We start from the raw sequence: 26,576 nt of genomic DNA on the forward strand, positions 1-26,576 counted from the left end.
GCGGAGGAAAGCACACATATTCGTAATAAACATGGAACACGGAACACGGAACATTGAATACGGAATCATAACAGGAATACACCCCCACCAATTTATTCCCTACACTAGCGACCCGAACTGGCCCTAATCCTCTGCCGTAATTCGCATCTTCCATACCTTCCTATCTAGGGTCATGTCCTCGGTGAGCTGTAACTGTTCCATGTCCCGCCTAATCACCTCACATGATTAGACATGATATGGAGCAGCTTCAGCTTACCGAGGACATGACCCTGAATAGGAAGTTATGAAGGAGGCAGATTAGAGTAGAAGGTTAGTCGGAGTTTAGGGTGTGGTATTATTTGGTGTGTTACTTATAGTATCTTGTTTATGGTATTATTGAGTTTGCTAACCCCTATTATATCTTGTTCTTTTACTATTCTTACTATTACTGTTCCTTATCTTAGATTGTTCTATTTTGAGTCAGGGGTCTATCGGAAACAGCCTCTCTATCTCACATTTGAGGTAGTGGTATAGACTGCGTACACTTACCCCACTTGGTGGGAATATACTGGGTATGTTGTTGTTGTTGTTGTAACATTTTGCTAATGTTGTGCGAAAATCTTGTATGCCAAAAAGTGGAGAACCTCGATGTGGTTATCCACAAAGCCACCTAATCATCTATGCTGACATGAACCTTTCGAAACTTGAAACATATGTAACTTAGAAGATAGCTGAAAGATTTTTTTTTTTTCCTTTGGTACTACGATAAGAATACAATCAAAAGGGGCAGAAGAAGAAACAATACTTTCTTTAAAGATGGCAGTCACTGCCCTAACGTACATCACATGACAAACAAAACTAAACTCTGATCAAAATAAGTGTGTTTGGTAGGAAGGAAAACATTTTCCGGAAAATGTTTTCCAATTCTTTCATGTTTGGTTGGCTTAAATGTTATGGAAAATGTTTTCCAAATCAACTTATTTTCCTCAAATATCAGGAAAATGACTTTCCTTCAAAAAGTAAGAAAAATATTTTTCAAAACTCTCTTTCAAACTCACTCTCAAGTTGAAATGTTCATACAATTCTCGAAATCACGCACCCCTACCCCGCCACCCAATCCCCTATCACCCCCTCCAAAACACATATTTAATTTTTTTAAAATATTTCAATTTTTTCTTAGCCACCCCACCCCCTACCAGCCCCCCTCCAAAAAAATATTGAATTTTTAAAAAAAATTCGAACTTTTTTCTTACCTTACCCCCTACTTGACCCCCACCCTCCACCCCCCAAAAAAATTAAATTTTTCAAATTTATTTTTTAAAAGAATTTCAATTTTTTTTCTTACACAACCCTTACCCCCTACTAACCCCCACCCCCTTCCAAAAATAATTATTTTTTTATTTTAAAAAAAAAAACATAAAAACGTTTTTCTTACCCCACCCCTACCACTTATCTGACCTCCTCTTCCTCCCCCCAAACAGCCCTCCCCCAAAAAAGATTTAATTTTTTAATTTATTCCTTAAAAAAGTTCCAAAACTTTTTTCTTACCCCATTCCTTCTCATTGTTTTTTGTTAAATATATACAAATACATTTAGAAAACATTTTCCTACTTGCATAACGACCACAAAAATATAAAATAACTTATTTTCTTAGAAAATTTTTTCCTCCTCCATATCGATCACACCCTAAAAAAAAGTATTTCCAAGGTCAAAAGTATTTTCAACTCTTTAGCTAAACACTAAAAAGTATTTTCTGAAAAACTTCATTCACCAACCAAGCACTAGAAAATATTTTCTAAAAAATATTTTTCACTCACCAACCAAACATAAGAAAATAAGTAAGGAACCAACTTCTTTTGCATAGGAAAATATTTTTCATGAAAAAATTTTCCTTCGTACCAAACACACCCAAAGAGTGTAATATTTTCCTACTCGAAAAAGAGACATATACCCCAGACTATCATAAATTTTATGCATATACCCTTCGTTATACTTTGGGAACGTATATACCCTGTCGTTAATCTTTTGGATTGTGTAATACCTTTTACCCTAACAACAGGACACGTGGCTTAATCCTGTGAGTTTAGCCCTTTTTTATTTATTTTATGAAAAAGAGACATATATACCCCAAATTATCATAAATGGTATGCATTTACCCTTCGTTACACTTTGGGTACGTATATACCCCTGCCGTTAAATCTTTTGGATTGTATATATACCCTTTACCCAAACGGCAGGACACATGGCTTAATTCTATGTTTTTACCCACTTTTTATTTATTTTATCCGAAATAAAATTTACCCACACAATTTAGACCTGACATGAATCCCATTAATTTAGTTTTATCACTTAGACCCTCGTTTTAGATCACCTAACAGAAGGACCCATACAGAGCTTGTCGAAATTGTTGTGGTGGATGAATTCTACTGGTGGTTTGGTTTACTCATGGACGAAGTGCAAAGCTCGTTGGTGGCCTAGTTCCCCCGAAAGCTGACAGAAAATGGATAGGTGGAAGGTGGCGTTGGTTCGTTGGAGAAATAAAGGTGGTAGAGGAGGGAGTTCACCGATGGTGGTAATCGATAAACTAGTCGTTGGTTGCTAGAAATTAATCAGTGTTGATGGCGGGCGGGACTAGAATTGTTAATTATGATTAATTTGTTTTTTTGAGGTTGACTGGAACGGAGGTGAGTCGAGAGGGAGGCGGAACAGTGTTTTCCGGCCAAGAGTTGGTCGGAATGGTAGTGGTTTTATTGTTAATGGAGGAAGGGAAGAGAATTGATGGTGAAAGGGGTGGTGGTGTTGATGGAGAATTCAGGAGAATTGATGGGTTTAATTTACGGTCTAAATTAGGTAGGTTGATTTTATTTTAGATAAAATAAATAAAAAAAGGTAAACACACAGGATTAAGTCATGTGTCCCGTCGTTTGGGTAAAGGATATACACAACCCAAAAGATTAATGGCAGGGGTATATACGTACCTTAAGTATAACAAAGGTTATATGCGTACCATTTATGATAGTTCGCGGGTATATGTGTCCCTTTTCCGTAAAATAATAAAAAAAGGGTAAACGCACAAGATTAAGACACGTGTCCCGCAGTTAAGGTTAAGGGTATATACAACCCAAAAGATTACCGGTAGACTGAGTTGCGCGGACTGTTCAATTTTGATGCCACAACTGTGTCGGATTCTCCAAAAATGCACTACTTTTGGCGAATTCGACACGCACCCGCTAACATTTTCAAAGAGTCCGAGCAACATAGCCGGCAGAGGTATATACGTATCCAAAATATAACGAATGGTATACACAACCCAAAAGATTAAATGGCAGGCATACCCAAAGAATAACAAAGGGTATATGAATACCATTTATGATAGTTCGCAGATATATATGTCCCTTTTCCGTAAAAAAAAAAGGGTAAACGCACAAGATTAAGACACGTGTCCTGCAGTAAAGGTTAAGGGTATATACAACCCAAAAGATTACCAGTAGAGGTATATACATACCTAAAATATAATGAAGGGTATATACATATCATTTATGATAGTTAGGGGATATATATGTCCCTTTTCTGTTTCCTATTTTATTTTGTTTGATTGCACTAAATACTTTGGAAAATATTTTCGAAAAGCAAACGTTTTCCTGAGATTAGGGGATGACTTGCCTAGTGACACAAAAGTCATTTTCCTCATACAAAAAGAGATGCTACACTCCCGCATAATGAAGGCGTTCACCTTGTATAAACTCATTCATATTTCTGTGACAATGTAATTAACACATAACCTTTCCCTCATGACCCATGCACTAGGTGTTTGATCTCAATGTAACGAAAAAAATACTAATCATTTTTAGTATTTTTTTATAAGAAAAGAAAAAGATGAATCTTTGTGACCTTTGACTTAAGTTCCAAAAACACCTTTCTGGGCCACGTGGTAAGTTCAGTGGTGTTGGGTTGTGATACACAGAGCATCTGTATATTATATTAAAGTTTAAAACAGTAAAAAGAGACTTAGAATATATTTTCTGTCCACCAATCAATTACTAGGAAAAATTTTGACATATATATTTTATTCACCAACCAAACACGGGAAAAGAAGTAAGAAAAACATTTATTTTTCATTGAAGAAAGCTTTCCGATAATATTTTTCGTGAAAAAACATTTTCCTTCGTAGCAAAACATATTCCAAGTCTTACCAGAATTGGGGGGTTTTTCGCATGTAAAAAGTGAAATTGTCAAATGAAGATTATATACCTATATATAGTTGACACAAAAAAGGAAAAAATATTTTTAGTAATCATTGCGCTATAAATGGAAAAGGGTCAAAATGCCCTCGTAGTTCGGCCAAAAAAAGTCCCCATTGTTACTTAATTGGGTCAAAAATGTCCTTTTCCAAATAAGAAATGCTAGTAAGTGTTTCTACTTGCCACCTCTTTTAGTTTTAAATTTCACTGAACTTTTAGGATTCTCTTAGACAATGCTAATAAGAAACATCAAATAAATCAGCTAGGTTTGGGAACTAGTTCAAATATCAAAAGGTACAAAAGGAGGAAAGTCAATTATACCTTTTCCCTCCCAGTGGTGTTACTAGCATGTACGTCACCCACCAATTTTAGAGCTTTTGCTGACTGTGGCATGGCCTTCATCGCCTCCCTTGCAGCATGCAGTGCCTCCTTAATCTTTGAAATTGCTAAATAAGAGCGTACTAAACCTAGAATTGTACTTTGTAAGAAACTCAATTCAGAAAAGGAATGGAACAACAAAATGGCATCATTCAAAGAAGCAGAATGCTGGCAACCCAAACAATCGAACTTCACCCTTCTTGAAAACAAACCTTGATAAGAACGAAGATCAGGTCTCAATTCTTGAGCTCCTCTGAAGGCAACCACAGCAGCTTCAGGTCGATTCATTGACAAGAATAAATTTCCCTAGATGATGGTCAAAAAAAAAAGAATAAACTAACTATGTGGTATTCAAAAGCATTCCATTAGACAGAAAAAATCTTAAGCACACCTTCATTATATAACCTGGTATATGCCTCTCATCAATGCGGATGCTCTGGTTGAAAAAATGAAATATCATCACTAGTCTATGCTTGCTTTATGAATAACAATTTCAAAACTAGAACTCAACAAAACTAACCTTCTCAGAATAAGATAGAGCCCCTCTCTCATCTTTCCTTTCCCATAAGACAGACAAGGCCACAAAAATTTCAGGTCTGGTCGGGTCTATGTTTAATAGATCATGTACTAATTTATTTAACTTTGAATAATCAGATTTCAGCTTTAAGAGCATAGCATACTCATCCATATAAGTAATGACATATGGATCAATGGATCGAACCTACAGAGATCATGCAATATTAATATGTAGTGCATATTTAGAAATGATAAAATATCAAATCAGCACGCAGCAGTCGGTTTACCTTCTCAAAATTCGTTATAGCTTCTTCAGTTTTTCCAATGATGGCTTCAACCTTCAAAAGTGCAAACATGAGATACGAGATAACAATAACTACTCTTTTTTCAATTTCCAAGAAAAAGTTAAGACACCATCTCCTTTAAGGGTTTAAGATAAAAACTATTTTCATCCTAAGAGATCTATTCAGTTTATTATGTCAATGGCATTCAACCATCCGTCAAAAACAAGTACCAACATTAGTTCTGTATAGTCCACAAGCTGGAAAGTGAAGAAAAATGTAGCTTTCATGTGGGATTTTTTCTGGGTAATTTGGAACAATCACTAAAGTAAGGCATTTCCTTGACGAGCAGTTCAAATGTGCATGGTTGAACCAGTATGGTCAAAGGCGCGTTTAAGCCCTGAAGCGAGGCGCAATGTGTTGAGCACTTCATCTCGCTTAATGTGTGCTTCATTGTCATCATCAAGGCTCTAATACAAACGTTTCTTTGCCAATAAGAGTCTCCTAAAGAGGAGACACTAAATAATTGACATTCTTTACTGCAATTCTTTTTTCAATTTCTTTGTCCATATATTTGTTATTCATGTATATTGCTCCCTCCGTATCAATGTGTTTGTCTTACTTTCTTTTTTAATTCATTTCAAAAAGAATGTCCCTTTCCTATTTTGGCAACTCTTTATTTCTAACTTTCTACATGGCATGTTTAAGACCATAAGATTAAAGGGCATTTTGCTATATTCTATATATCTTTAGTTTAAGACTTTTTTTTTTTGAACTTGATAACTTTGTATGATATCACAAACTGAAACCTTATCTACAAGTGGTCCCTAAATCTTACTGCTCTATGACTAAATTGAGTCTAAAGCATCAATTAGAGAGACAATATCATTTGAGTATAACTGATTACACCAAAAACGTAACAGTAGAATGCAGTTAAGCTTCACACTCTGTACACTATTCTCTATGCTCTCAAAACACCTAAAGTTCCTCTCTTTCCATATTGCCCACCATATAGCAGCAGGGATAAGTCGAGTCTCCATCTGTCTCTGTCCTTTGCTTGTGCTCTTGCTTCTTCCCAGCTCTTTAAAGCCTCAGAGACTTTCCTGGGCAGTCCAGGAAATGCCTTTAAGACTAAAAAAAATTCTCCATAGTTGTTGAGTGTACTTGCAGTGTAGAAACAGATGGTTAACAGTCTCTAATGTTTCCCCACAAAGAAAGCATCTAGAGCATAAGGTTATCCCTCTCTTCATAACATTATCTTGAGTTAGGACTGCTTCTTTGGCCAGCAACCAGACCAAGCATGATACTGTGTGGTATTCTACTTTTCCAGATTTGTTTCCATGGCCAATTTATATTCTGTTAGTTTGCTTGATCCATTAAACTTATAAGCTCTATTGACTTTGCATACTCCTCTACAGTTTCCTGTCCACCAAAAGATATCCTCCCCTGTTTGGAGTTCGTTGAAAGGCTCCATTGTGTTGACAAATTCAGCTACCCTCTAAACTTCCCAGTCATTAAGTTGTCTCCTTAAGTTGAAGTTCAAACCCTGCGGTGTCCATAAATCTGCTATATACCCTTGCTGAAATATGACTAAGCTGTAGATGTCAGGAAATAGCTCTTCCAAGTTGCCTTTCTCATGATAGTTATCCTTCCAGTTATCCTTCTAGAACTTAGTCTTGGCTCCATAAAACACTTTCACCTTTGAGTTGCTTTTCACTTCATCCCACAGGTTCCTAATGGATCTCCAAAGGCTGGCACCATAGGGAGAAGTCACGATTTTGGTCATCCATTCTGCTACGTATTTAGCCCCAATCACCTTTTTCCATAACAATTGGTTAGCATTTGCATACTGCCATAACCATTTCATTCTAAGAGCTTTACTTTGCAAGTTTAGGTTCTTAATCCCCAGACCACCATTCTTCTTCCCAGTTATCACTGATTTCCACTTTACCAAGTGAAATCCTTTCGTTTCCTTATTGCCCTGCCACAAAAATTTTCTCCTAGTGTTGTTCAACCTCTTGATGACCTCTACTGGGAAGGGAAAAAGGAACATCATGTAAGTTGGAAGAGCGTCAAGTACTGAATTGATTAGTGTCAATCTTCCACCCATAGACAAGTATTGTGATTTTCACCTGGCTAGTTTTCTCTCACACTTCTCAATTACACTGTTCCATATATCTATGGACTTAGATTTAGCTCCCAGAGGTAATCCCAAGTATGTAGTTGGCAGAGTGCCAATTTCACCACCAAGGATTGTTGCTAACCAGCTCATGTTGTTGACTTGATTAATAGGGTACATTAGACTCTTTCTCCAATTAATATGCAAACCAGAAACCCCTTCAAAAAAAAAACCAAGATTACCCTTAAATGCTTTAGCTGATCTTCCTCAGCAGCACAAAAGATAAGTGTGTCATTCGCGTATTGAAGGTGTGTCACTTCCAGGCTGTCAACCCCTCTTCTCTGGCTACTTCAAAACCCCTCATCCAACCTCTCAATTTCACTGTCTTGATCATATTATTCAATCCTTCCATAGCAATTAGGAACAAGAAAGGTGACAAAGGATCACCTTGCCTGAGTCTTCTCTGTGATTGAAAGAATCCTGCAGGAGAACCATTGACTAGAACTGAAAAGCTGACTGTTGAGATACATTGCATCAACCATTTCAACCACTTTTGCCCAAAACCCATCATTTCTAATACTTTCACAAGGTATCTCCAGTTAACATGGTCATACGTTTTCTCTATGTCCAGTTTGCAAAGAATGCCTGGTTTCTTCTGCTTAACTCTGGAATTAACAGCTTCGTTGGCAATCAGGACTGCATCCATGATTTGTCTCCCTTTAATGAATGTCATTTGCTGAGAATCTACCAACTTGCTAATCACCCCTTTCGGTCTCTCCGTCAGTACTTTAGAAAGCAGCTTGTAAATACTGCCAATCAGACTTATAGGTTTTACTAAAATCTCTCAACTCTTTGGCACCTTTCTTTTTAGGAATAAGAGCAATAAAAGTTGCGTTAAAACTCTTCTCAAACACCTCCTGATCATGGAAATTTTGAAAAGTGTCCAGAATATCCTGCTTCACCACCTCCCAACACTTGATAAAGAAACCCATAGTGAAACCATTTGGCCCAGGTGCTTTATCAGATGCACACAACTTGAGGCACCTCAAAACTTCAATTTCATCAAAGTTGCTTTGGAGGGCCACCCTATCCTCCTCTGTTAGGAAAGGGAACTGAGTATTTTGATAGATAGGTCTCCACTGGATAGATTCTGTGTACAACTTTTTGTAATAGTCCACAATTTCTCCTTCAATTCGGCTTGGTTCTTTGGTAAGTTCTCCCTGTATCACCAATTGGTCAATATTGTTGTATCTTTTATGAGCATTTGCCATTTGTGAAAGAATTTAGTATTCTTATCACCTTCCTTCAACCATAAAACTCTTGACTTTAGTCTCTATGAAATCTCCTCTTTCTTAAGCAACTCCTCATATTTTAGAAGTAATTCAGACTTTTTAGCCATCTCCTCATCAGTGAGTACTTTATCATCCCTCTTAGTATCCAAGTCTGCCATTTGTTCAAGTAATTTCCTCCTTTGTATGCCCAAGTTCCTAGTCTCCTCATTCCTCCATTCTTTGAGTTTGGATTTCAAAGCTTTAAGCTTGCAAGCTAGGACATAGTCCGGCCTTCCTAAGAAATTGAAAGAGGACCACCAGTTTTTGACTCTGTCAATGAAGCCTTCTGTCTCCAACCACCAATTTTCAAATTTAAAATAGTTCTTGTTCCTTTCCCAAGGCCCTCCAAGTAGTGCTATAGGGATGTGGTCAGAGCTCAATCTTTGAAGTGGGAGTTGTTTCATGTTTTGGAAACTATCATCCCATTCTTTGGAAACTAGGAACCTATCAATCCTGGCAACAGTTTCATGTTGGTCTCCTTTGAACCAAGTATACTTAGCATCCTCTAGTTGCAAGTCAACTAGCTTCATATCTTCGATAAAGTTTGAAAACTCCCCGATGCCCCTTATTCTGTTTGTACCATTCTTCTTCTCGGAAATATATCTAGTGACATTAAAATCCCCACAAATGACCCAAGGCCATTCCTTCAGTCCCCTCACCGAGCTCAATTCATCCCAAACTGTTCTTCTTTCTTTGTAACAATTGGGAGCATATACTCCTTTGATGTGGCACTTGAAAGTTTGAAGTTGTGATTCAAACTTACAAGTGATCGAGTACATTCCTAGCTCCAGAACTTCTCCTTTCCAAACCCTCTCATCCCACGTCAATAATATACCCCCTTTATTCCACTTGCTTCAAGATATGTATGTCTAACCCACCTCCCTCCCCAAATTTATTTAGCCATTTCTGAAACATTCCCTTCTAATTTTGTCTCTTGAAGACAAATAATGTCGGCCTTCAACCCCAACACACCAGGCTATTCACCAGCCTCCTTTTCTCTCTATTATTCAGCCCCCTAACATTCCAAGACACTAGCTTGAACTTCATCAAGAACTAGAGCTTGTATTTTCCCCCTTCTTCCTATTCCTTGTGCTTTTGAATTTAACATCAAAAGATACTAGACTTTTCAATTCTTGTGCACCGTTTATCCTTGTCTTTTTTACTTCACTATCGTGGTCCAGTCTTCTTACTTGCCTGCAGCTGTCTATCTGCATTAAGAGTTTTATGGCCTCCTCTTCGAGTCCTTGGAAATCAACCGCAAATATTTACCCCAGTTTTATCAAGTTTTGTTGCACCCAGACTAATGTTTCTTTTTCTCTCCCTTGCAAAATTTGTTGTTGCTGCATCATTATTGGTTCAACTTCCTCTACCTCCCAGTTGACAATTTCAGTGTTGTCATTCTGGAAATTTATTCCGTAATTTTCACTTTCTGCACCTTTGTTGTTGCAATTCCTTAACTCCTGCGGATGTTCTTCCTTATCCGAAGTTGGCGAGGCACCCCTATTCTCAACCTCAGTTGTCGTCATCACCATCTTCGCGAAAGATTTCCTTTGTTCTACTACTGGAGAGGAGTCATGCAGAGAGAGTTGTGTTGTTATGTCTTCAGCAAAGTTATAGGCACTGTGGGCTTCTGTGAGACTCTGTTTCTCCACTTGTAGATTCTTGAAAATAACCTGTACAACTAAATCTGGGCCTTTAAATGAGTTTTGGGGCATTTTCGGACTAGGCTTATGTGAACAACCCACTGCAGAGGTCTCATTTAAATGAAACATGTGTCTAGCATGTGACCTTGCTGACACACTTTCTCCCGTTGTACCCATGTGTTGTCTTCTGATAGAATCTCTCTTACCCATTATACAAAGGCATTATCTGGATAAAGAGGTTCATCTCCTCCGACTGGTTTTTCCGGCGGGATTTCAAACCGTGGTTGACATTCTGCCCAAATTGGAAAGTGGTACATGACGCCGTTTCGAGATATCGCCACCTCTCTTGGGATGTTGCTACCATCATTTAAAATTAAAATTCTGGCCCATTTCATATGATTCTTAAGCTCTGTTTCTTCCTCTGTAGTAAACCATCCCCCACAGACTTCGCCTATTTCCTTAAAAATATTCTTGGACCAAAGATGCAGGGGAATCCCCACGACTCTAATCCAGGTTTTCTTCACAGTTGTTGCTCTTGGGATGCACCCAATTGTTGGCTGCCACCATTCGAGATGAAATCTGTAATTTTTCCATCTCCATTAACCTTGAATGGTCTGCTCCGCCATGTATCTATTTGGGAACTCGAAGAGGAACATCTCACCATACAACTCATAGATGTTTACTCCGAAAACTTTCTTCCATGTTGTTGCGGACCATCTTCTGATATCAACTAAAGTTGGCCCTACTTTTGATTCCTCACTGCAATACCCAACTAGACATCTCCTTAGTAGTCCATCCTCCTGGACATCCGTTTTATCTAGTACTTCTACAGTTCCTTTCTTGCTATTGATCTCAGCTGTGTGGATGTTCCTAGTTTGCCATTTACTCTCTTGTATAACACTTGCGTAGGCATAATCAGCTTCTGTATTCCTTGAGCTTGGTGTTATCTGCTTCTTCCTCTGGCATTTAATGAACCTATCGATCTTTAAAGCAATGTCCAACCACCCAGCATTTACTGCTATTTCTGGAATGATTAGACCTGTTCTCCCCCCTCTAATGTTATAATGCTAATAAATCTCCCATATTCATTATACTTTCTTGTACAGAAGTGCTCTGCATCATTTTCTGCCAGCTTCCATCTCCTGATTTCCTTCTTTTTTTCCTTTGATGCTGCTTTCAGGCAGACACATATCCACTCCATCACCTTCCTGCTCACTGATGATCTGCACATCATCTTCCTACTCCTTTCCACCCACTCGTACCACTCAGCCTTTTCAGTTTCCCATCTAGTGATATCAAAGGATTTAAACCCTGCATTGAAGTAGATTCTGTTTTCCTCCATCCTTTAGCTTAAAGATTCTAAGGTGTTTATCAATAATCACAGTGGGTGATTACTGGTGGGTTGAAAGAAGGTCCAATTCCAGTGAAAACTACCGGAAAGTGAGATTTTCTCTCCTAGAAAGTAGGAGAGAGAGAGAACATTGGGAGTTGTGTCTGGGAGCTTTTGCAATTTGCCCTTTCCATCATCCTTTTTACCAGATTCAAAAATCTTCTTCATTTTCTTAAAATTCATACTAAATTAAAACCAAACAAACTGAAATGGAGAGCGTACTATTAGCATTGGACTAAACATATATATTTATATTTTTTCTCCATTTGCGCCTCTCTAATTAAAGCTTGAGTTTACAGCCCCAACAGACCTTAGAGGTTTTTTGCGCTTTTCGCTTTGGATGACACCAAGTTGGGCTTTCAATGACAAGAACATGGAAAGAAAATTCTAGGCATGTGATAGTTCACTACTTCTACCTGTCTACATATGTAACACCAGTAAAGGTAATCATGAGCATCGTCCTACTGCTAGACACACATAGTAAAAAGGAAGGCCAAATACTTAGATACCCATAAAGTTTATCTAACCTTGTGACCAGTTCAGACACCTCTACTCGGCACGTGTCTTAGGAATACCTGTGGCTGACATGGCAGGTTTTCTACCTCATTTTTGAGTGTGTGGGACTTTTTTCAGGTTGGGTTAGAACACTTCCCTTTTCTCTCTCCCACCTTCCATAGCTAACCTTCATCTCCTTCACTATCTCCGCACCATTTCGTATATACAACACTCAAAACACTCTCAAACACCATTAAATCCACCCAATGCCACCTTAACCATCAGACTCCTTTCAAAGGAGAAAAGGATAAAAATAATTTTGGTCTACGCTCTTTCTCACTAGAAAATATCATAAAAAGAATTTTGGCCTGCACTCTTCCTCACTGGAAAATATGGAAACTCTCTTTTCCGGTGATCATTCGGCATGGAATCCACATGGCATTGTTTCTTCCTAACATAACACATAATGCATATACATATAACAAAAAGCTCTACTACCTGGTGAACCATCAACCACCATAAAACTTTCCCAACCAACTTCATTTGAAACCAAAAGATCACCATGCAGCTCACCATTTTTCATCTTCCTACACGCTCATTTTCACCCATCCATCTCTGTTTCCCAACAGCATCACTGAAAAATCAACCTCATCTAGAAAAAAGTCAAAGAAATACGCTGGAGAATGACTTCAAATAGATCCCTCTATTTTTTTAAAAAATCTTTTGGTTCTCTTTTCGCATGTCTCTATCGTACATGTGCAAGGACTTAAACTTGTTGAAATCTTTTGGAAGAGACATGAGATGAAAAGCGGATCTTTACAACTATTGAAGAAGGCTAGGATCATCATAACATCTTCTTCAACCAAGCGTATAAATCTTCCTTTCAAGTATTGCATATGATGTGGTGACTTAATTAGTTGGAACTTGGAATTTGAATAAGAGAGGGAGGGAGTAGCATCAGCAGTGGAAGGGTTTTTTTCGGATTTGGGAATCAAAGAAGAGGGGGAGAGGAGTGGGTGTTTTCTCTTTGATAAAAGAATTACAACATTTTTTGTATAAAAAAGTTGGTATTATTTTTTTAAAAAAATACATGTGTCACTGGTAGTTTTGCCTATTTGACATGTGCATGAGGTCTGCTGGACTGGGATATCCATGAGACATATTTGTGTCAAGTAGAGATGTCTACGTGGTCAGCGGCAAAGTTAAAGTGTCTAACTAGCAGTTCATATTTTTTTAAAAAACCATATATTCATTATGGCCTAACCTTAGCCATTTCAAGCAGAATATGTATGTTATTGGGAAATCGTCGCAGAATCTCTGCGAAGAATTCCAGACCACCTGCAGAAAAAGAACAGTAGACTGTTGTAAGGAAAATAAAACAAAAATTAGCATCATGTATAAAGGAATATATATAACTTTTTAAAGGCCATTCGGATAACACTTTATCCCTCTTCCCTGGTTCAAAACATAAAATTATTATTTTTTAGTTTTTTATAAAATAAAAACTGTATTATTGTTGTGCAAGAATCTCCCAATACGTAAATGGTATATGGGCGATATGCTTCTGTTTTTTGCTGAAAAAGAAAGCAACAGCAGAAATAAAATATAGGGAACAATGAACCCACTGAAACTGATTGCATTTGCTAATCACTTACGATGAGTTGGTGAGCAGGAGGGCCGCCCCACCCCATACACACACAACCACCCCCAAGATAACACTAACCATGTATAAAAATTTGCATGATTCCTACTTTTTCATTCTAGAAACCCACCCAAACATTTATTTTCACATTTGTCAAAAATATCACGTTTCCTTAATTATTTTCTGATAAATAACCAACTTTGGTAACAAAAGAAAAGGGAAAAGTTAAAAGTTAATTTTAAAATACTAATTATTCTATGATCGGGCCATGGACACCCTTGGATTTTTGTTAATTTGCTCAATTTATTTTCTAAGCATATCATGTAAAAGAACTATATTCAAAAATATTTTGGGTTAGCTGATTTCAAAAAATTAAGTTAGCACACAAATGTGATATTTGCTATAACTTTATTAATAAATTTAGCTTCTAGTGGTTCAATTTATTTTGATAACAAAATCAATCAAGATTTAGGAATAACTTACTTTTGTGAACAAATTTTAAAATGCATAAAAACATTGAGAACATTTCACCAAGTATCCCAAAGTAGATCATGAGAGTGTTATCAAAGGCTTGTTTAAGCCCTGAAGCAAGGCTCAATACGTGTTGGGAGTTTTGCCTCACTTAATGTGCACTTCAGTGTCGCTACCAAGGTTGTAAGGCATACTTTTCTTTTCTATGCCAGTGAACCTCTATTAAAAGGCGACACTAAATAATTGATATTTTATTTTACAGAAAAGGGACAAATATACCTCGAACTATGATAAATGGTATGTATATACCTCCCGTCATACTTTGGGTACATATATGCCCCTATCATTAATGAAATGGTACATATATGCTCCTCACACTAATGGTAAAGGCATATGTGTACCCAAAGTATGATGGAGGGTATATACGTACCATTTATCATAGTTCGGGGGTATATTTGTCTTTTTTTTCATTTTAATTTTTTTATCCCAGATAATGAACTCAAACCTACTAGTCCCAAATAATTCACCATCCGACCAGGTCTCAATCAAAATCCAAGAGACGCCTACCTAACATACGCGTTTTTTCCACCCCTGTAAAAATATACACACACAATACAGTAGCTCTCACTACTACCAATTTCAAAAAAGAAATAATTAACCTATAACACCTATAAACAACACCAAATAAATTGAACCCCTAACGTTTCAATTTTTAGCGGAATTGCATCGAAAAAACACTATCCACCACCAGTCAACACCACATAGTGATTATCTACGTCGAACTAGAAACACCACACGAACGAACCATTGCACACCCCTAGCTCCGGCAACCTTCGATCTAATCTCCACTACCTCCAATCAGTGAATACTAACTAGTAGCAACAACCAATCACTGCAATTTGATTGGGGTTCATGTTTTTAAGAAAAGTAGAAGGAGTATCGGATTTGGAACAAAAAATAGAGGTTGGATTAAGTTGGTTTACAAGGGTTCAATGGGTTGGATAATGGGTTTGAGTTAATTATTTGGGATAAAAAAATCAAAACGGAAAAGGGACAAATATACCCCCGAACTATGATAAATGGTACGTATATACCCTCCGTCATACTTTGAGTACACATATGCCCCTATCGTTAGTGTGAGGGACATATACGTACCATTTCATTAACGACAGGGGCATATGTGTACCCAAAATATAACGGAAGATATATACGTACCATTTATCATAGTTCGGGGATATATTTGTTCCTTTTCTGTTACTATATCATAATTTTTTGGTGAAATGGTTTCGTCGCCCCTTGTACTTGTACGAGTTTGTAAAGTGAACACCTATACTTAGACTTTTGTCATCTGATTCCCTCAACTCAATAAAACTTAACATTTTAAACCCTTTTGATACATATGTGGCATTAAGTTGCTGAGGTGGAAAGCGCGTGTCTGCTACGTTTTTTAGGCACGTTAAATTAAAAAAACATTTAAAATATTTAATAAAATTAAAAATAATACTTTTAAAAAAAAATCCCTTTCTTCTTCACCCCTCCACCGTCCTCCCACCCACCCACCCCCACACACACCCCACCCCACATCCAGCAAGTTTCCTCCCCCTTCCCCTACCCCAAAACCCACCCACCCCTCTAAAATTTTTTTCTTTCTTCTTTGTCACCCCCACCCCGTCTCACCCACCCCTAAACCCACCTTCCCTCCAATTTTTTTCTTTCTTCTTCTTTCGCACCCCCACCCCATCTGCACCACCCTATTATTTTTTTTCTTCAGCCCCTACCACACCCAAACGAAAAAAAACAATTTATCTTCCTTCTTCGAAATTTTCTTCCCCTTAGTTTGAGATTTATTTTTTATTTTTTTTTTGCAAATTAATTTCTCAATTCAAGATTTTTCATGTTTTTTTAGGATTAAAATTTAAACTTAGAGTCGAAAGTGAGTGATAGTGGATATTGAAAAATTAATGAACTCCATGCATAAGCTTGAAAAAGTTGAAGTTCAAGTTTGAAGAGCAATAAATGAGTTTTTGTGACTTATCAAAGATATTCAAAATTGAAAATTGAAAAATTTATTGTGTTTGTGTATTTGAATTTATAGTTGAAAATTTAAATTAATTGGAGAGGAATTTCAACTATTTTGAAATTAAATTAAAAATTTTCTATAATTTGTAAAAGTTGTTTATTTAATTAAATTTATTTTAATATTTGATTTCTTATGTGGTATTTTAAAAATGACGTGGAATTTAATGCAGCATTTAAAAATGACGTGGAAGCAATTGTGTTACACACCGAAATAGGATTTAAAATGTTGAATTTTATTGAGTTGAGTGGTTCAGATGACAAAAGTCTAAAAACAGGTATTCACTTTACAAACTCGGACAAGTATAAGGGTCTACGAGACCATTTCGCCTAAATTTTTTTTGTCGTTTCTTTATTCATAAGTTTGTCCCTAATGATTATAATTATTTGTATCGGACTAAATATATATGTTTGTATTTTCTTCTCCCTTTGCACCTTTTTTTTCTTTTAAGCCCATACTTTATTTGTGCTTTGCACTTAAAGCCTCCAACGAACCTTAGAGCTTTTTTACACTTTTTACTTTTGATAAGACTGGACATGAGTGTTATACGAGATATAAAATGGATATTACTAGGATTAGTTAAAGTTAATGAAGGTTGGATACAAAACTTGTATAAACAGGTAGAAGGAGATACAAAGATGTATAACATTACAGTAAACAAGACCTACAAGGGGTTAAGCCAACAAAATCAATAAATTATTTGGTTAGTTCTTTTCCGGTGTACAAAAACCAAATTAACCAATAAACCGAACCAAAAAAAATCGTTATTGGTTTATCGGTATCTAGTTATTGGGTTAACTATTTTCAAACGGTTTTAGAAATTTTTTATTGGGATATCAGTTCGACTGGTTTTAAGATTTTGATTGACGGTTAAATCGATAACCCAATAAGATTATATTGAAATTATATTTTTATCCCTAGTTATATAATAGTAGCTTTATATTTTAAATGCATATCCTATTGTTTTTTGCATTTTACAGTTGTTGTATTAGTGTTGTTCTTTTCTTTATAAACTTGTTGGCTTGTTGGGTTTCCACCCATTAATATAAACTATAAACCTACATTGATTTTCTTTTTTGAAAGATCGCTATCGATTGCTACTGCGTTCAAGTTCGCTACTTAACCAAAACAAAAACAAGTTTGTTTTAGTAATAACGTATTTGAATTTGATTCTACTTTGCACTTTGTGTAAGCTTTTATGCATGAAGGCAGTATATATATATGAACACATGAAAATAAGAAGAGAAGGTGAAAAAAATAAAAGGAGCATTTTCTTATTGGTTAAACCGTTAAACTGTTAAGGACCAAAACTGATAACAAATATCTGATTGGTTTGGTTATCGGTTTAGCATGTTGACAAAGCAAAAGTTGATAAACCGAACCGATAATACATAAAACCGAACCGAACCAACTGATGCACACCCCTATTTTCCAGCATTTTAACAATTCCTCATTTTAGTATAGTTTCACTTATTCCACAATCTAATTTCTAATCTTTGTCATAATTGATTATGTTTGTCAGATTTCACTTGGAAATTCAAGTAGGAAAGTAATGCAAGAGTCCAACTAATTTGACTAAACCCAACAACTTTTAATGATATATATACATATATATATTATTGTTTTACAAATTAACAGGTAATCTTAACATTCCTTCGCTATTAATTAAGAATTGAAATTTTCTAATTGTAACATTTCAAAAGTTAGGAAGTTTTTCAACATACTACAAGTTCCATACTGCCTTTATTAAAAGAAGAGAATTTAGAAGTGTTAGAATCTTGTGAATATTCTATAGCATAAAAGTAAATATAGCAGGTAGCTAGATTTATGCTAATTATAATTAGGTTTTAAATTTGTACTGATTTCCTTTCCATTTTTAGGACATGTAAACTTAGCTATTTAAACTCAACAGCTTGAGGGAATAATCAAGCGGAGTTTTTCTCTTATTTATCTTCCAATGCACATGGTATCACGGCCTGGTTAAGGTCTGCAACATTGGAAGAGAAATTTCAAACTCATTTTTTTGGGTCTATTTTTCTTGGGATGTCCAAAAAGATCTCGATTTTTGGATGTGTTGTGATCAAACCAACACCACCACAAGACCAGAACCAGCGGCGCAAGCATAACCCAGTAAGCTTCGCCACCACTAGCCAGTCCACACTCTCTCATGCGCCGATCGGAGCTGTCAGATTCTGGGAACTATTGTCTCATGCGCCAGCGTGTGAACCATCTTCCGATTTGTTTTCTGGCGAGATTCTTTTCCCACAAGGTCGCCCCTCAATTCCGAACATCTGGACACTGGATGCACTTGATTTCAACCTGTTTCTGGTGGTCAGATCTGATTTTTTCAGCGACTGTTTCTGTATTCAGAGTCCCTCCAGATCTGATTTTTCCAGCGACTGTTTCTGTTTTCCAGATTCTGGCAACTGTTTGCTTCCAGCTTCTTGCAAATTGCAGAATTCCAGATGCGGTAACATCTACATTATGTCCCTCAGTTTATATTTATTTTCTAAACCTGTGGTTTCCACTGAACCCTTGATAGGTAGTGCAACCTACTTATCTTGGTCTTCCTCTGTTCAACTATGGTGCAAGGGACAATGGGTTCGGGACAACTTGGTTAAACAGGCTAAGGATGTTGATGAAAAAGTGAAGGGTAACGGAAGAAAATTGATGCTTAATTGTGCAGTCTATTATGGAAATCTATTGATTCAAAGTTGATGTCGTTGTTCTGACCATTCCAGACCTGCTTCTTGGTTTGGGAAAAAGGCTTGTGGATTATACACAAATGACATCTCTCATTTTTATAATGTTATCTCTTGGTTGACTAATCTTAAAAGACAGGATTCGGATATGTCTACCTATCTTGGACAGGTTCAGATGGTTATGCAAGAGTTCATTGAGTTAATGCCAGCTACTCCAAGTGTTGAAAAACAATCGGAGCAACGTGCGAAGATGTTTTTAGTTGTTACACTTGCTGGACTTCCATCTGATCTTGACTCGGTCTGAGATCAAATTTTGGCTAGCCCCACTTTTCCTGCTACGGATGACCTATTCGCTCGATTGTTGTGACTGGTTGCACCACATATGTCGCCTAGTCATCCGATGATACCCGCAGAGCCCTCTGTTCTAGCATCTCAAACTAGAAATTGATGTAGAGGTCGCTCTAGAAAATCTCGACCAATGTGTAGCTATTGTAACAAGTTGGGTCATACCTGTAATGTGCGCTACTCTCCGTTGTAAACCAAAGAATGCTCATGTTGCTCAGATTGAACCCACTGGTAATTCAACAAATCAACTTTTCTATTTATCTGAAGTAGAATACAATGACTTTTTTCAATATCAAGCGAGTAAGCAGACATCTCCATCAATAGCTCCTGCTGCTCAGACTGGTAATCTTGTTGCTTGTATCCATAGTCCACCACACTTGGACCTCGGGTCATGGTCTTGGGTGCTTTTGACCACATTTCTGGCAACAAATTTTTATTGACTAATATTATTTACTCTCGATCCCTTCCCATTGTAAGGCTAGCTATGGTTCTCAGACTAGAGCAATTGGAGTTGGCCAAGCCAATCCCTTGAGTCTAAGGGGTTGTTTGGTTCGGAAAGAGTTATCCCGGGATTAGTTTTCCCAGGATTACCTGGGATTAGTTATCGCATCATGTATATGGGATAACTTATCCCACGCTATGGTGTAAATGTTAGGATAAATAATCCGATACTAACTAATACCCCCAACCAAACATGGGATAAAATAATCCTTCATTTTATCTCGGGACTATTTATCCCTTATATCTCACACCAAACGACCCCTAAATAATATTCTTTTTGTCCCTAGCTGTCCCTTAGCCTTCTTCCAATTAGTCATTTGGCTAAATCCTTAAATTGTTGAATTTGCACACACCCTTCTTGTACTAAGCAAATTTCCATTGCATTTTTTTTTTTGTGTGTGTGTGTGGCGGGGGGGGGGGGGGGGGTCTACGGCCCTCCCCTTGTTATCTGATTAATTGTATGCCTTCCTCTGCTATTCAAAACCAAGTTTCACACTTTGTTTTGTTTCCCAAGTCAAGTTTGTTTTCTTTTCCACCACGTCTTCTTTTTTATACCCGTGGTGTTCGGGCCAACTTACGCGCACCTCGACTAATTTCATGGGATGCCTGCTACCTCCCGCCAACAACAGATACCACGCGACTTTGGGAGTACATGCTTTGTCCATATCCTTACTCCATACTCCAGGAAACAACAAATCCGTCTCTCATGCTTTTAAATGTGTCTTTCTTGATTATTCAAGGGTACAAAGGGCATATCGATGCTTCTGACCTCACCTCCAATGATACCTTATGTCCGCTAATGTTACTTTCTCTGAAGGCCAAGCTTACTTAACATCCTCTCCTACTGACCAGTTAGGCATTTCTGAGGTTCTACCAGTTCCATCTTTTTGGGATCCCACCATAGTCTATCCTCCAACATCGCCTTTTTACAACCCCATCTTCCACCACTATACCTCCACCGTTATTGACTTATCATCGTCGTCCACGTCCAGATGATTCACACCCGCCACCAGAATCCTTGCTTGTTAAGGACTTATCTACACAATCTCCTTCCATCGCTACTCGAAAAGTAATTGTTCTACTTGTAACCCTCATCCTATCTATGCTTGTTTGAAATATCATCGTTTTTCACCGACCCATTATGCCTTTGTATCATTACTATCATCTGTGTCTACTCCTAAGAGTACAGGAGAAGCTCTTTCTCATCCAGGCTGGCAACAAGCTATGAATGAAGAAATGTCTATCTTACACTCTAGTGGTACTTAGAAACTTGTTGCTCTACCTGTAAGTCTACAGTTGGTTGTCGTTAGGTATATGCAGTAAAGGTTGGCCCCAATGGACAGATTGATCGCCTAAAGGCTCGACTAGTGGACAAGGGTTATACACAAATTTCTAGTCTAGACTATAGTGATACCTTCTCTCTGTGGCTAAGATTGCTTCAAATCGCCTCTTTTTATCAAGGCTAGTGTTCGCCATTGGCTTCTCTACCAGTTAGATACTAAAAATATCTTTCTTCATGGAGATCTCGAAGATGAGGTATATATGGAGTAACCACGTGGCTTTGTTGCTCGGGGGAGTCCAGTAACATGGCGTGCAAACTACGACGAGCACTCTATGGCCTGAAGCAGTCGCCTTGAGCATGATTTGGGAAGTTTAGCATGGTTAGTCAGGAGTTTGGCATGGTATGAAGTGAAGTTGATCATTTTGTGTTTTATTATCCCTCTGCTCCAGCTTTGCGCATGTATTTAGTGGTGTACGTTGATGACATAGTTATCATAGGTAATGATGATGAGGGAAAACCAAATTGAAACATCACCTTTTCTAGAGCTTCTATACTAAGGATCTTGATTGATTGAAGCACTTCTTGGGCATTGTGTTTGCCCAATTCACGTCAAGAATTGCTATTTAATAGAGGAGGTATGCACTTGGTATTCTTGAGGAGATAGGGATGACAAATTGTAGGCCTATTGATTCTCCGATGGATTCAAATGTTAAGCTCCTACCAAGGGAGCCTCTTAGTGATCCTAGAAGATATCGAAGGCTGGTAGGAAATTTAAATTATCTGACTATGACTCAACCTGACATTACCTTCCCGATTAGTGTTGTAAGTCACTATTTGAATTCGAATGCAGTTATTCGCATTCTTCGATATATAAAATCTACTCTATGGAAAGGACTACTTTACGAAGACCGAGGACATGAGAACTGTTGGATATTCAAATGCAGATTATGTAGGGTCACCCTCTGATAGACAATCCAATTCTAGATATTGTGTTCTAGTTGGGGGAAATTTGGTGTCTTGGAAAAATAAAAAACAAAATGTGATTGCTAGATCTAGTGTAGAAGAAGAATATCAGGCTACGACAATGGCACCATGTGAATTTATGGATCAAGCAACTACTGAAGAAGTTGAAATTTGGAGATACTAAAGCAATGGAACTTGTATGCGATAATGAAGTTGCACTACACATTGCATTGAATCTAGTGTTTCACGATAGGACCAAACATATAGAGATTGACTGTCATTTTGTCAAAGAAAAGTTACTCTCGGGAGACATCGTCACAAGGTTTGTACAATAAAGTGATCAACTTGCGGACATATTCACCCAAGTCCCTAGCCGGTCTCAGAACGAGTTAATTATGTAACAAGCTTGGTACATATAATTTGTATGCACCAGCTTGAGGGGAAGTGTTAGAATCTTATGAATATTCTATAGCATATATGTAAATATCTGATTATAATTACGTAATGATTAGGTATTGATTTGTATTGATTAGGTTTTAATTTGTACTGGTTTCCTTTCTTTTTTTAGGATATGTAAATTTAGCTATTTAAACCCAATAGCTTAAGGGAATAATCAAGCCAAGTTTTTCTCTTATTTCTCTTTCAATTCACAAGTACTAAAGAGTAGAGAGAACTGCTCCGCCTATAAAAGTAGATAGTGATGGGACAAGTTAATATAAAGGATGCATAATTTGGAACAAAGGGAGTACTACCTAATGAAACTACTTTATTGTTGTTATTACCGATGCATTACTATTGTCAACACAGCACTTTTGAATCGGCTTGTTTTAGCTTTTGGACATTTCATTTACATGCAGATAAACCATTCTTCTTTTTTCATGTACTATAACTTCTCTATTGAAAAATAAGGAAGAAAAAGATCCAACGAAATTTCACCATGAAAAGTGAAAGTCATTTTCCAGAGCTGAAAATCCTTTTGAGACATGTTAGGAAAACAATATCTCACTTCTTTCCGGTGTATAGTCAAGAAAATTAGAAGGCAAAACTGGATAAAATTTTCAAATGGCATCTTCATCAGGTCAAACCAAGGGAATCAAAAGAAATAGCATCAAAGGACACAAAAAGAATGCAACAATAAGCTAAAATAGTCAAACTGGCAAATTCCAAATTAGTAGAAGTGTGTCACCTTTATAATCATTTGAAGCAATACAACATTGAGCTTCAACATAACGCTGCACAAGAGAAGGAGAGTAACTGAACATTAGATATACATCATAAATAAAATTTAATACTTAAAAAGACTGGAATAGAATAAACATTTGCAGGTATGCTTCCGACTAGATCTTACACATTTATACCTATTTAGGTTCATGAGAAGTTGGCACAAATAGTTGACTAGTTCAATACTGAAGGATGTATGCAAACCACGAGGAATTCGAACCAAGTTGGTATCAATATGATAAGGAAATGGAAACCAAAGCCAACAGAATAAGGGATCTCAGACTTTTACATCTTTTCCTATTTCTTGCCTACCGAGGACATGACCCTAGATAGGAAGGTCTGGAGGGCGCGAATTTCGGCAGAGGATTAGGGCCAGTTTGGGTCGCTAGTGTAGGGAATTACTTGGAGGGGGTTTTATTCCTGTTATGATTCCGTCTTCCGTGTTCCATGTTTTATTACGAATCTGTGTGCTTTCCTTTGCTTTCTCTGTTTTATATTACTTATGGGTGCCGTATTTATGATATGTAATCTGCTTCTGTGCTTTACTATGTGTTTGTGTGGTATCTCGTGTCTTGAGCCGGGGGTCTATCGGAAACAGCCTTTCTACTTCATCAGAGGTAGAGGTATGGACTGCGTACATCTTACCCCCCCAGACCCCACTAGGTGGGAATACACTGAGTTTGTTGTTGTTGTTGTTGTTGTGTCCTATTTCTTGCCTACCCCAAACCATCCCTCAGCATAAGTCCATGTACTCCCTAACTGAAAACTGGTTATTTTCCTTAAACTTTCCAATTATAGTTACTCCCACCGTTTCAATTTGTTTGTAACAAAGTTTAAGAAAGTAAAAAAGACTTTTGAAGCTTGTAGTCTTAAACTAAAGATATGTAGGGTGTACCAAAACATTCTTTATTCTTGTGGTCTTAAACATGTGCAAAGTTAGAATTAAAGAGTTATCGGAAAAGGAAAGAGGCAATTTTTTTTGAGACGGACTAAAAAATAAAGTAAGATGAACAAATTGAAACGGAGGGAATAATTCTTTTATTTGATATCTGACTATTTCTATGCATAATTGGTGTAAAATAGTCACCTAATCAGTTGTTAATTTTTGTGTGCTGACCATTTCTTAATCAAATATATCATTTTTAGACATAAGAGTATTTTGGTTGAAGTAAACACCTGTTGTCTCTAACTTTCTGTTGTAGTGTTCTATGTACATCTTGCCAATACATGGAGATATGCAAAGTTTGAACATCTCAAGCACAATACTTTCTTGGATCACACATTGATTGGAAGCTTTTCAATTGTACACAAATAATTTCATATCCAACTCAACTAGCATTTTTTTTCCTTTTATTTTTTGGACAACGGTGGTGTCCATATCGATTATTTCACGGGATACCTGCTACCTTCTACCAACGCACATACTGGGTAACTATCCACCAAGGCTTAGGCAGATGAGAATAAATCACAAACTCTCTCCATCCCAATTTATGTGACCCGATTTCCTTTTTAATCTATTTCAAAAAGAATGACCTATTTCTAAAAGTTAGAAACAATTTAACTTAACCTTCCCATTTTACCTTAATGACAAACTTCTATAGCCACCCAAATGATACGGCATGTTTATTGTTTAAGACCACAAGTTTCAAAAGTCTCTTTATTTTCTTACTCTGTAATCAGTCAAATAGGTTCACATAAATTGAAACGGAAAGAATAGTATTTTTTTTAATCTACTGGAATTTAAATCCTGATTTACAAGATTTGTTCCACTCCCAATGGAGACGAACACTAGGTGATTTCTTTCCATCTGTTCTAGCCTTCGTGGACATAGTTACCTGGTACTTGTTACTGGTGGGAGGTGGCAGATATAACATGGAATTAGTCAAGATGAGCGCAAGCTGGTCCGGACACCACAGTTATAAAAAAAAAAAAAAAAGAAGTAGCTCATCTTTTACCACATATAGAACCTATTTTATGGCTTTCATGTGTTGCCACCCAAGAAAGTTTGGCACCACCTGTATATCAACTCATGCGTAAGTACTGTAAGGATATCTTCTAAGATAATTCACATCGGAATGGTATCGCATTCATTGAGTCAAAATATTTTGTAAGATAGCACATTCGTGATTTCCCATGTCATTCTCCTATATAAAGTTCTGCCTACTCACCTTAGAAGTGGGTTTTGACCTCTCATAGCAAACACGAGATATAAAAAACTAAGATCCTCATTAGTTCCCTCAAAAACAACCTGGTCAGGTTTACCTTTGGTTATGTAATTTGGGAAACAAAACGAACTACTCTAGTGTCCCTCCACGAACACTGGCACCACGAGAAAGTAACTAGCAATGGGATTGGTAAGAATAAAACAAGAATTCTACATTCATGAAACTGAACAACCAAATAACAAGGTGTCAGTGGGTGAATACTGAAATCATGTGAGGAAATCCAAATATAATTTAGTCAAAACAAAAAATGCAGCACAGAAGTAAAGACTAAAATTAGTTACCTTTGACTGAAAAAAATAAAGAGAGAAGTATCAATTACCCCCTGAAGTTGTCTCGTTTTATTCATGGTACACCTTCTTAACTTTGAGTTGTCTTAAGTACCCCCGAACTTGTTGTTTTAGTACATCACGTGAGCTTTTTTGGCCCACAGACCACAATGTGTAAAACACGCGTGTACACGTGGAAACAACAGCTTATGTGTCTGTCCACGTGGATAAATACCATCCACTTCCCTCATATTTATCCTATATCAAAAAATAACCCACTTCTACCCTTAATTATCCTTTCTCTTAAAAAATTTGTATTTTCGAGTTTTCCTCTACTCCAAAATAGTGAAAGGTTGAATTTTCGTCGATCAAGTAAGTTATTATCTAAAAAAATTATGTTTTTTTTGTGTTAAAAATATGGAATTGTTTTTTCCGATTAGTGTTTCATAGTAATTTCTGATTACTGTTTCGATTAGGATTTTGGGGAGACTCACATGCACAAAAACGT

At 37.0% G+C, this 26,576-nt stretch overlaps 1 protein-coding gene across 3 annotated transcripts in view; it reads right to left on the reverse strand.

Moving 5' to 3' along the window:
• LOC107842670 (anaphase-promoting complex subunit 7) overlaps positions 1 to 26,576 on the reverse strand; it is a 34,330-nt gene that overhangs the window by 2,931 nt on the left and 4,823 nt on the right. For 2 of the 3 annotated variants that reach the window (XM_016686626.2, XM_047408102.1), the window contains 7 exons: positions 23,543 to 23,588; positions 13,638 to 13,711; positions 5,402 to 5,452; positions 5,119 to 5,319; positions 4,990 to 5,034; positions 4,811 to 4,904; positions 4,542 to 4,687 (listed from right to left, as the gene is read on the reverse strand). In XM_016686626.2, the coding sequence (XP_016542112.1) occupies positions 4,542 to 4,687; positions 4,811 to 4,904; positions 4,990 to 5,034; positions 5,119 to 5,319; positions 5,402 to 5,452; positions 13,638 to 13,711; positions 23,543 to 23,588 (657 nt within the window). The remainder of the gene's footprint in view (positions 1 to 4,541; positions 4,688 to 4,810; positions 4,905 to 4,989; positions 5,035 to 5,118; positions 5,320 to 5,401; positions 5,453 to 13,637; positions 13,712 to 23,542; positions 23,589 to 26,576) is intronic. The other variant, XM_016686631.2, reaches the window with a different exon arrangement.

This window comes from Capsicum annuum, chromosome 1 (assembly GCF_002878395.1).
Source record: "Capsicum annuum cultivar UCD-10X-F1 chromosome 1, UCD10Xv1.1, whole genome shotgun sequence".
NCBI classification, from domain to species: Eukaryota; Viridiplantae; Streptophyta; class Magnoliopsida; order Solanales; family Solanaceae; genus Capsicum; species Capsicum annuum.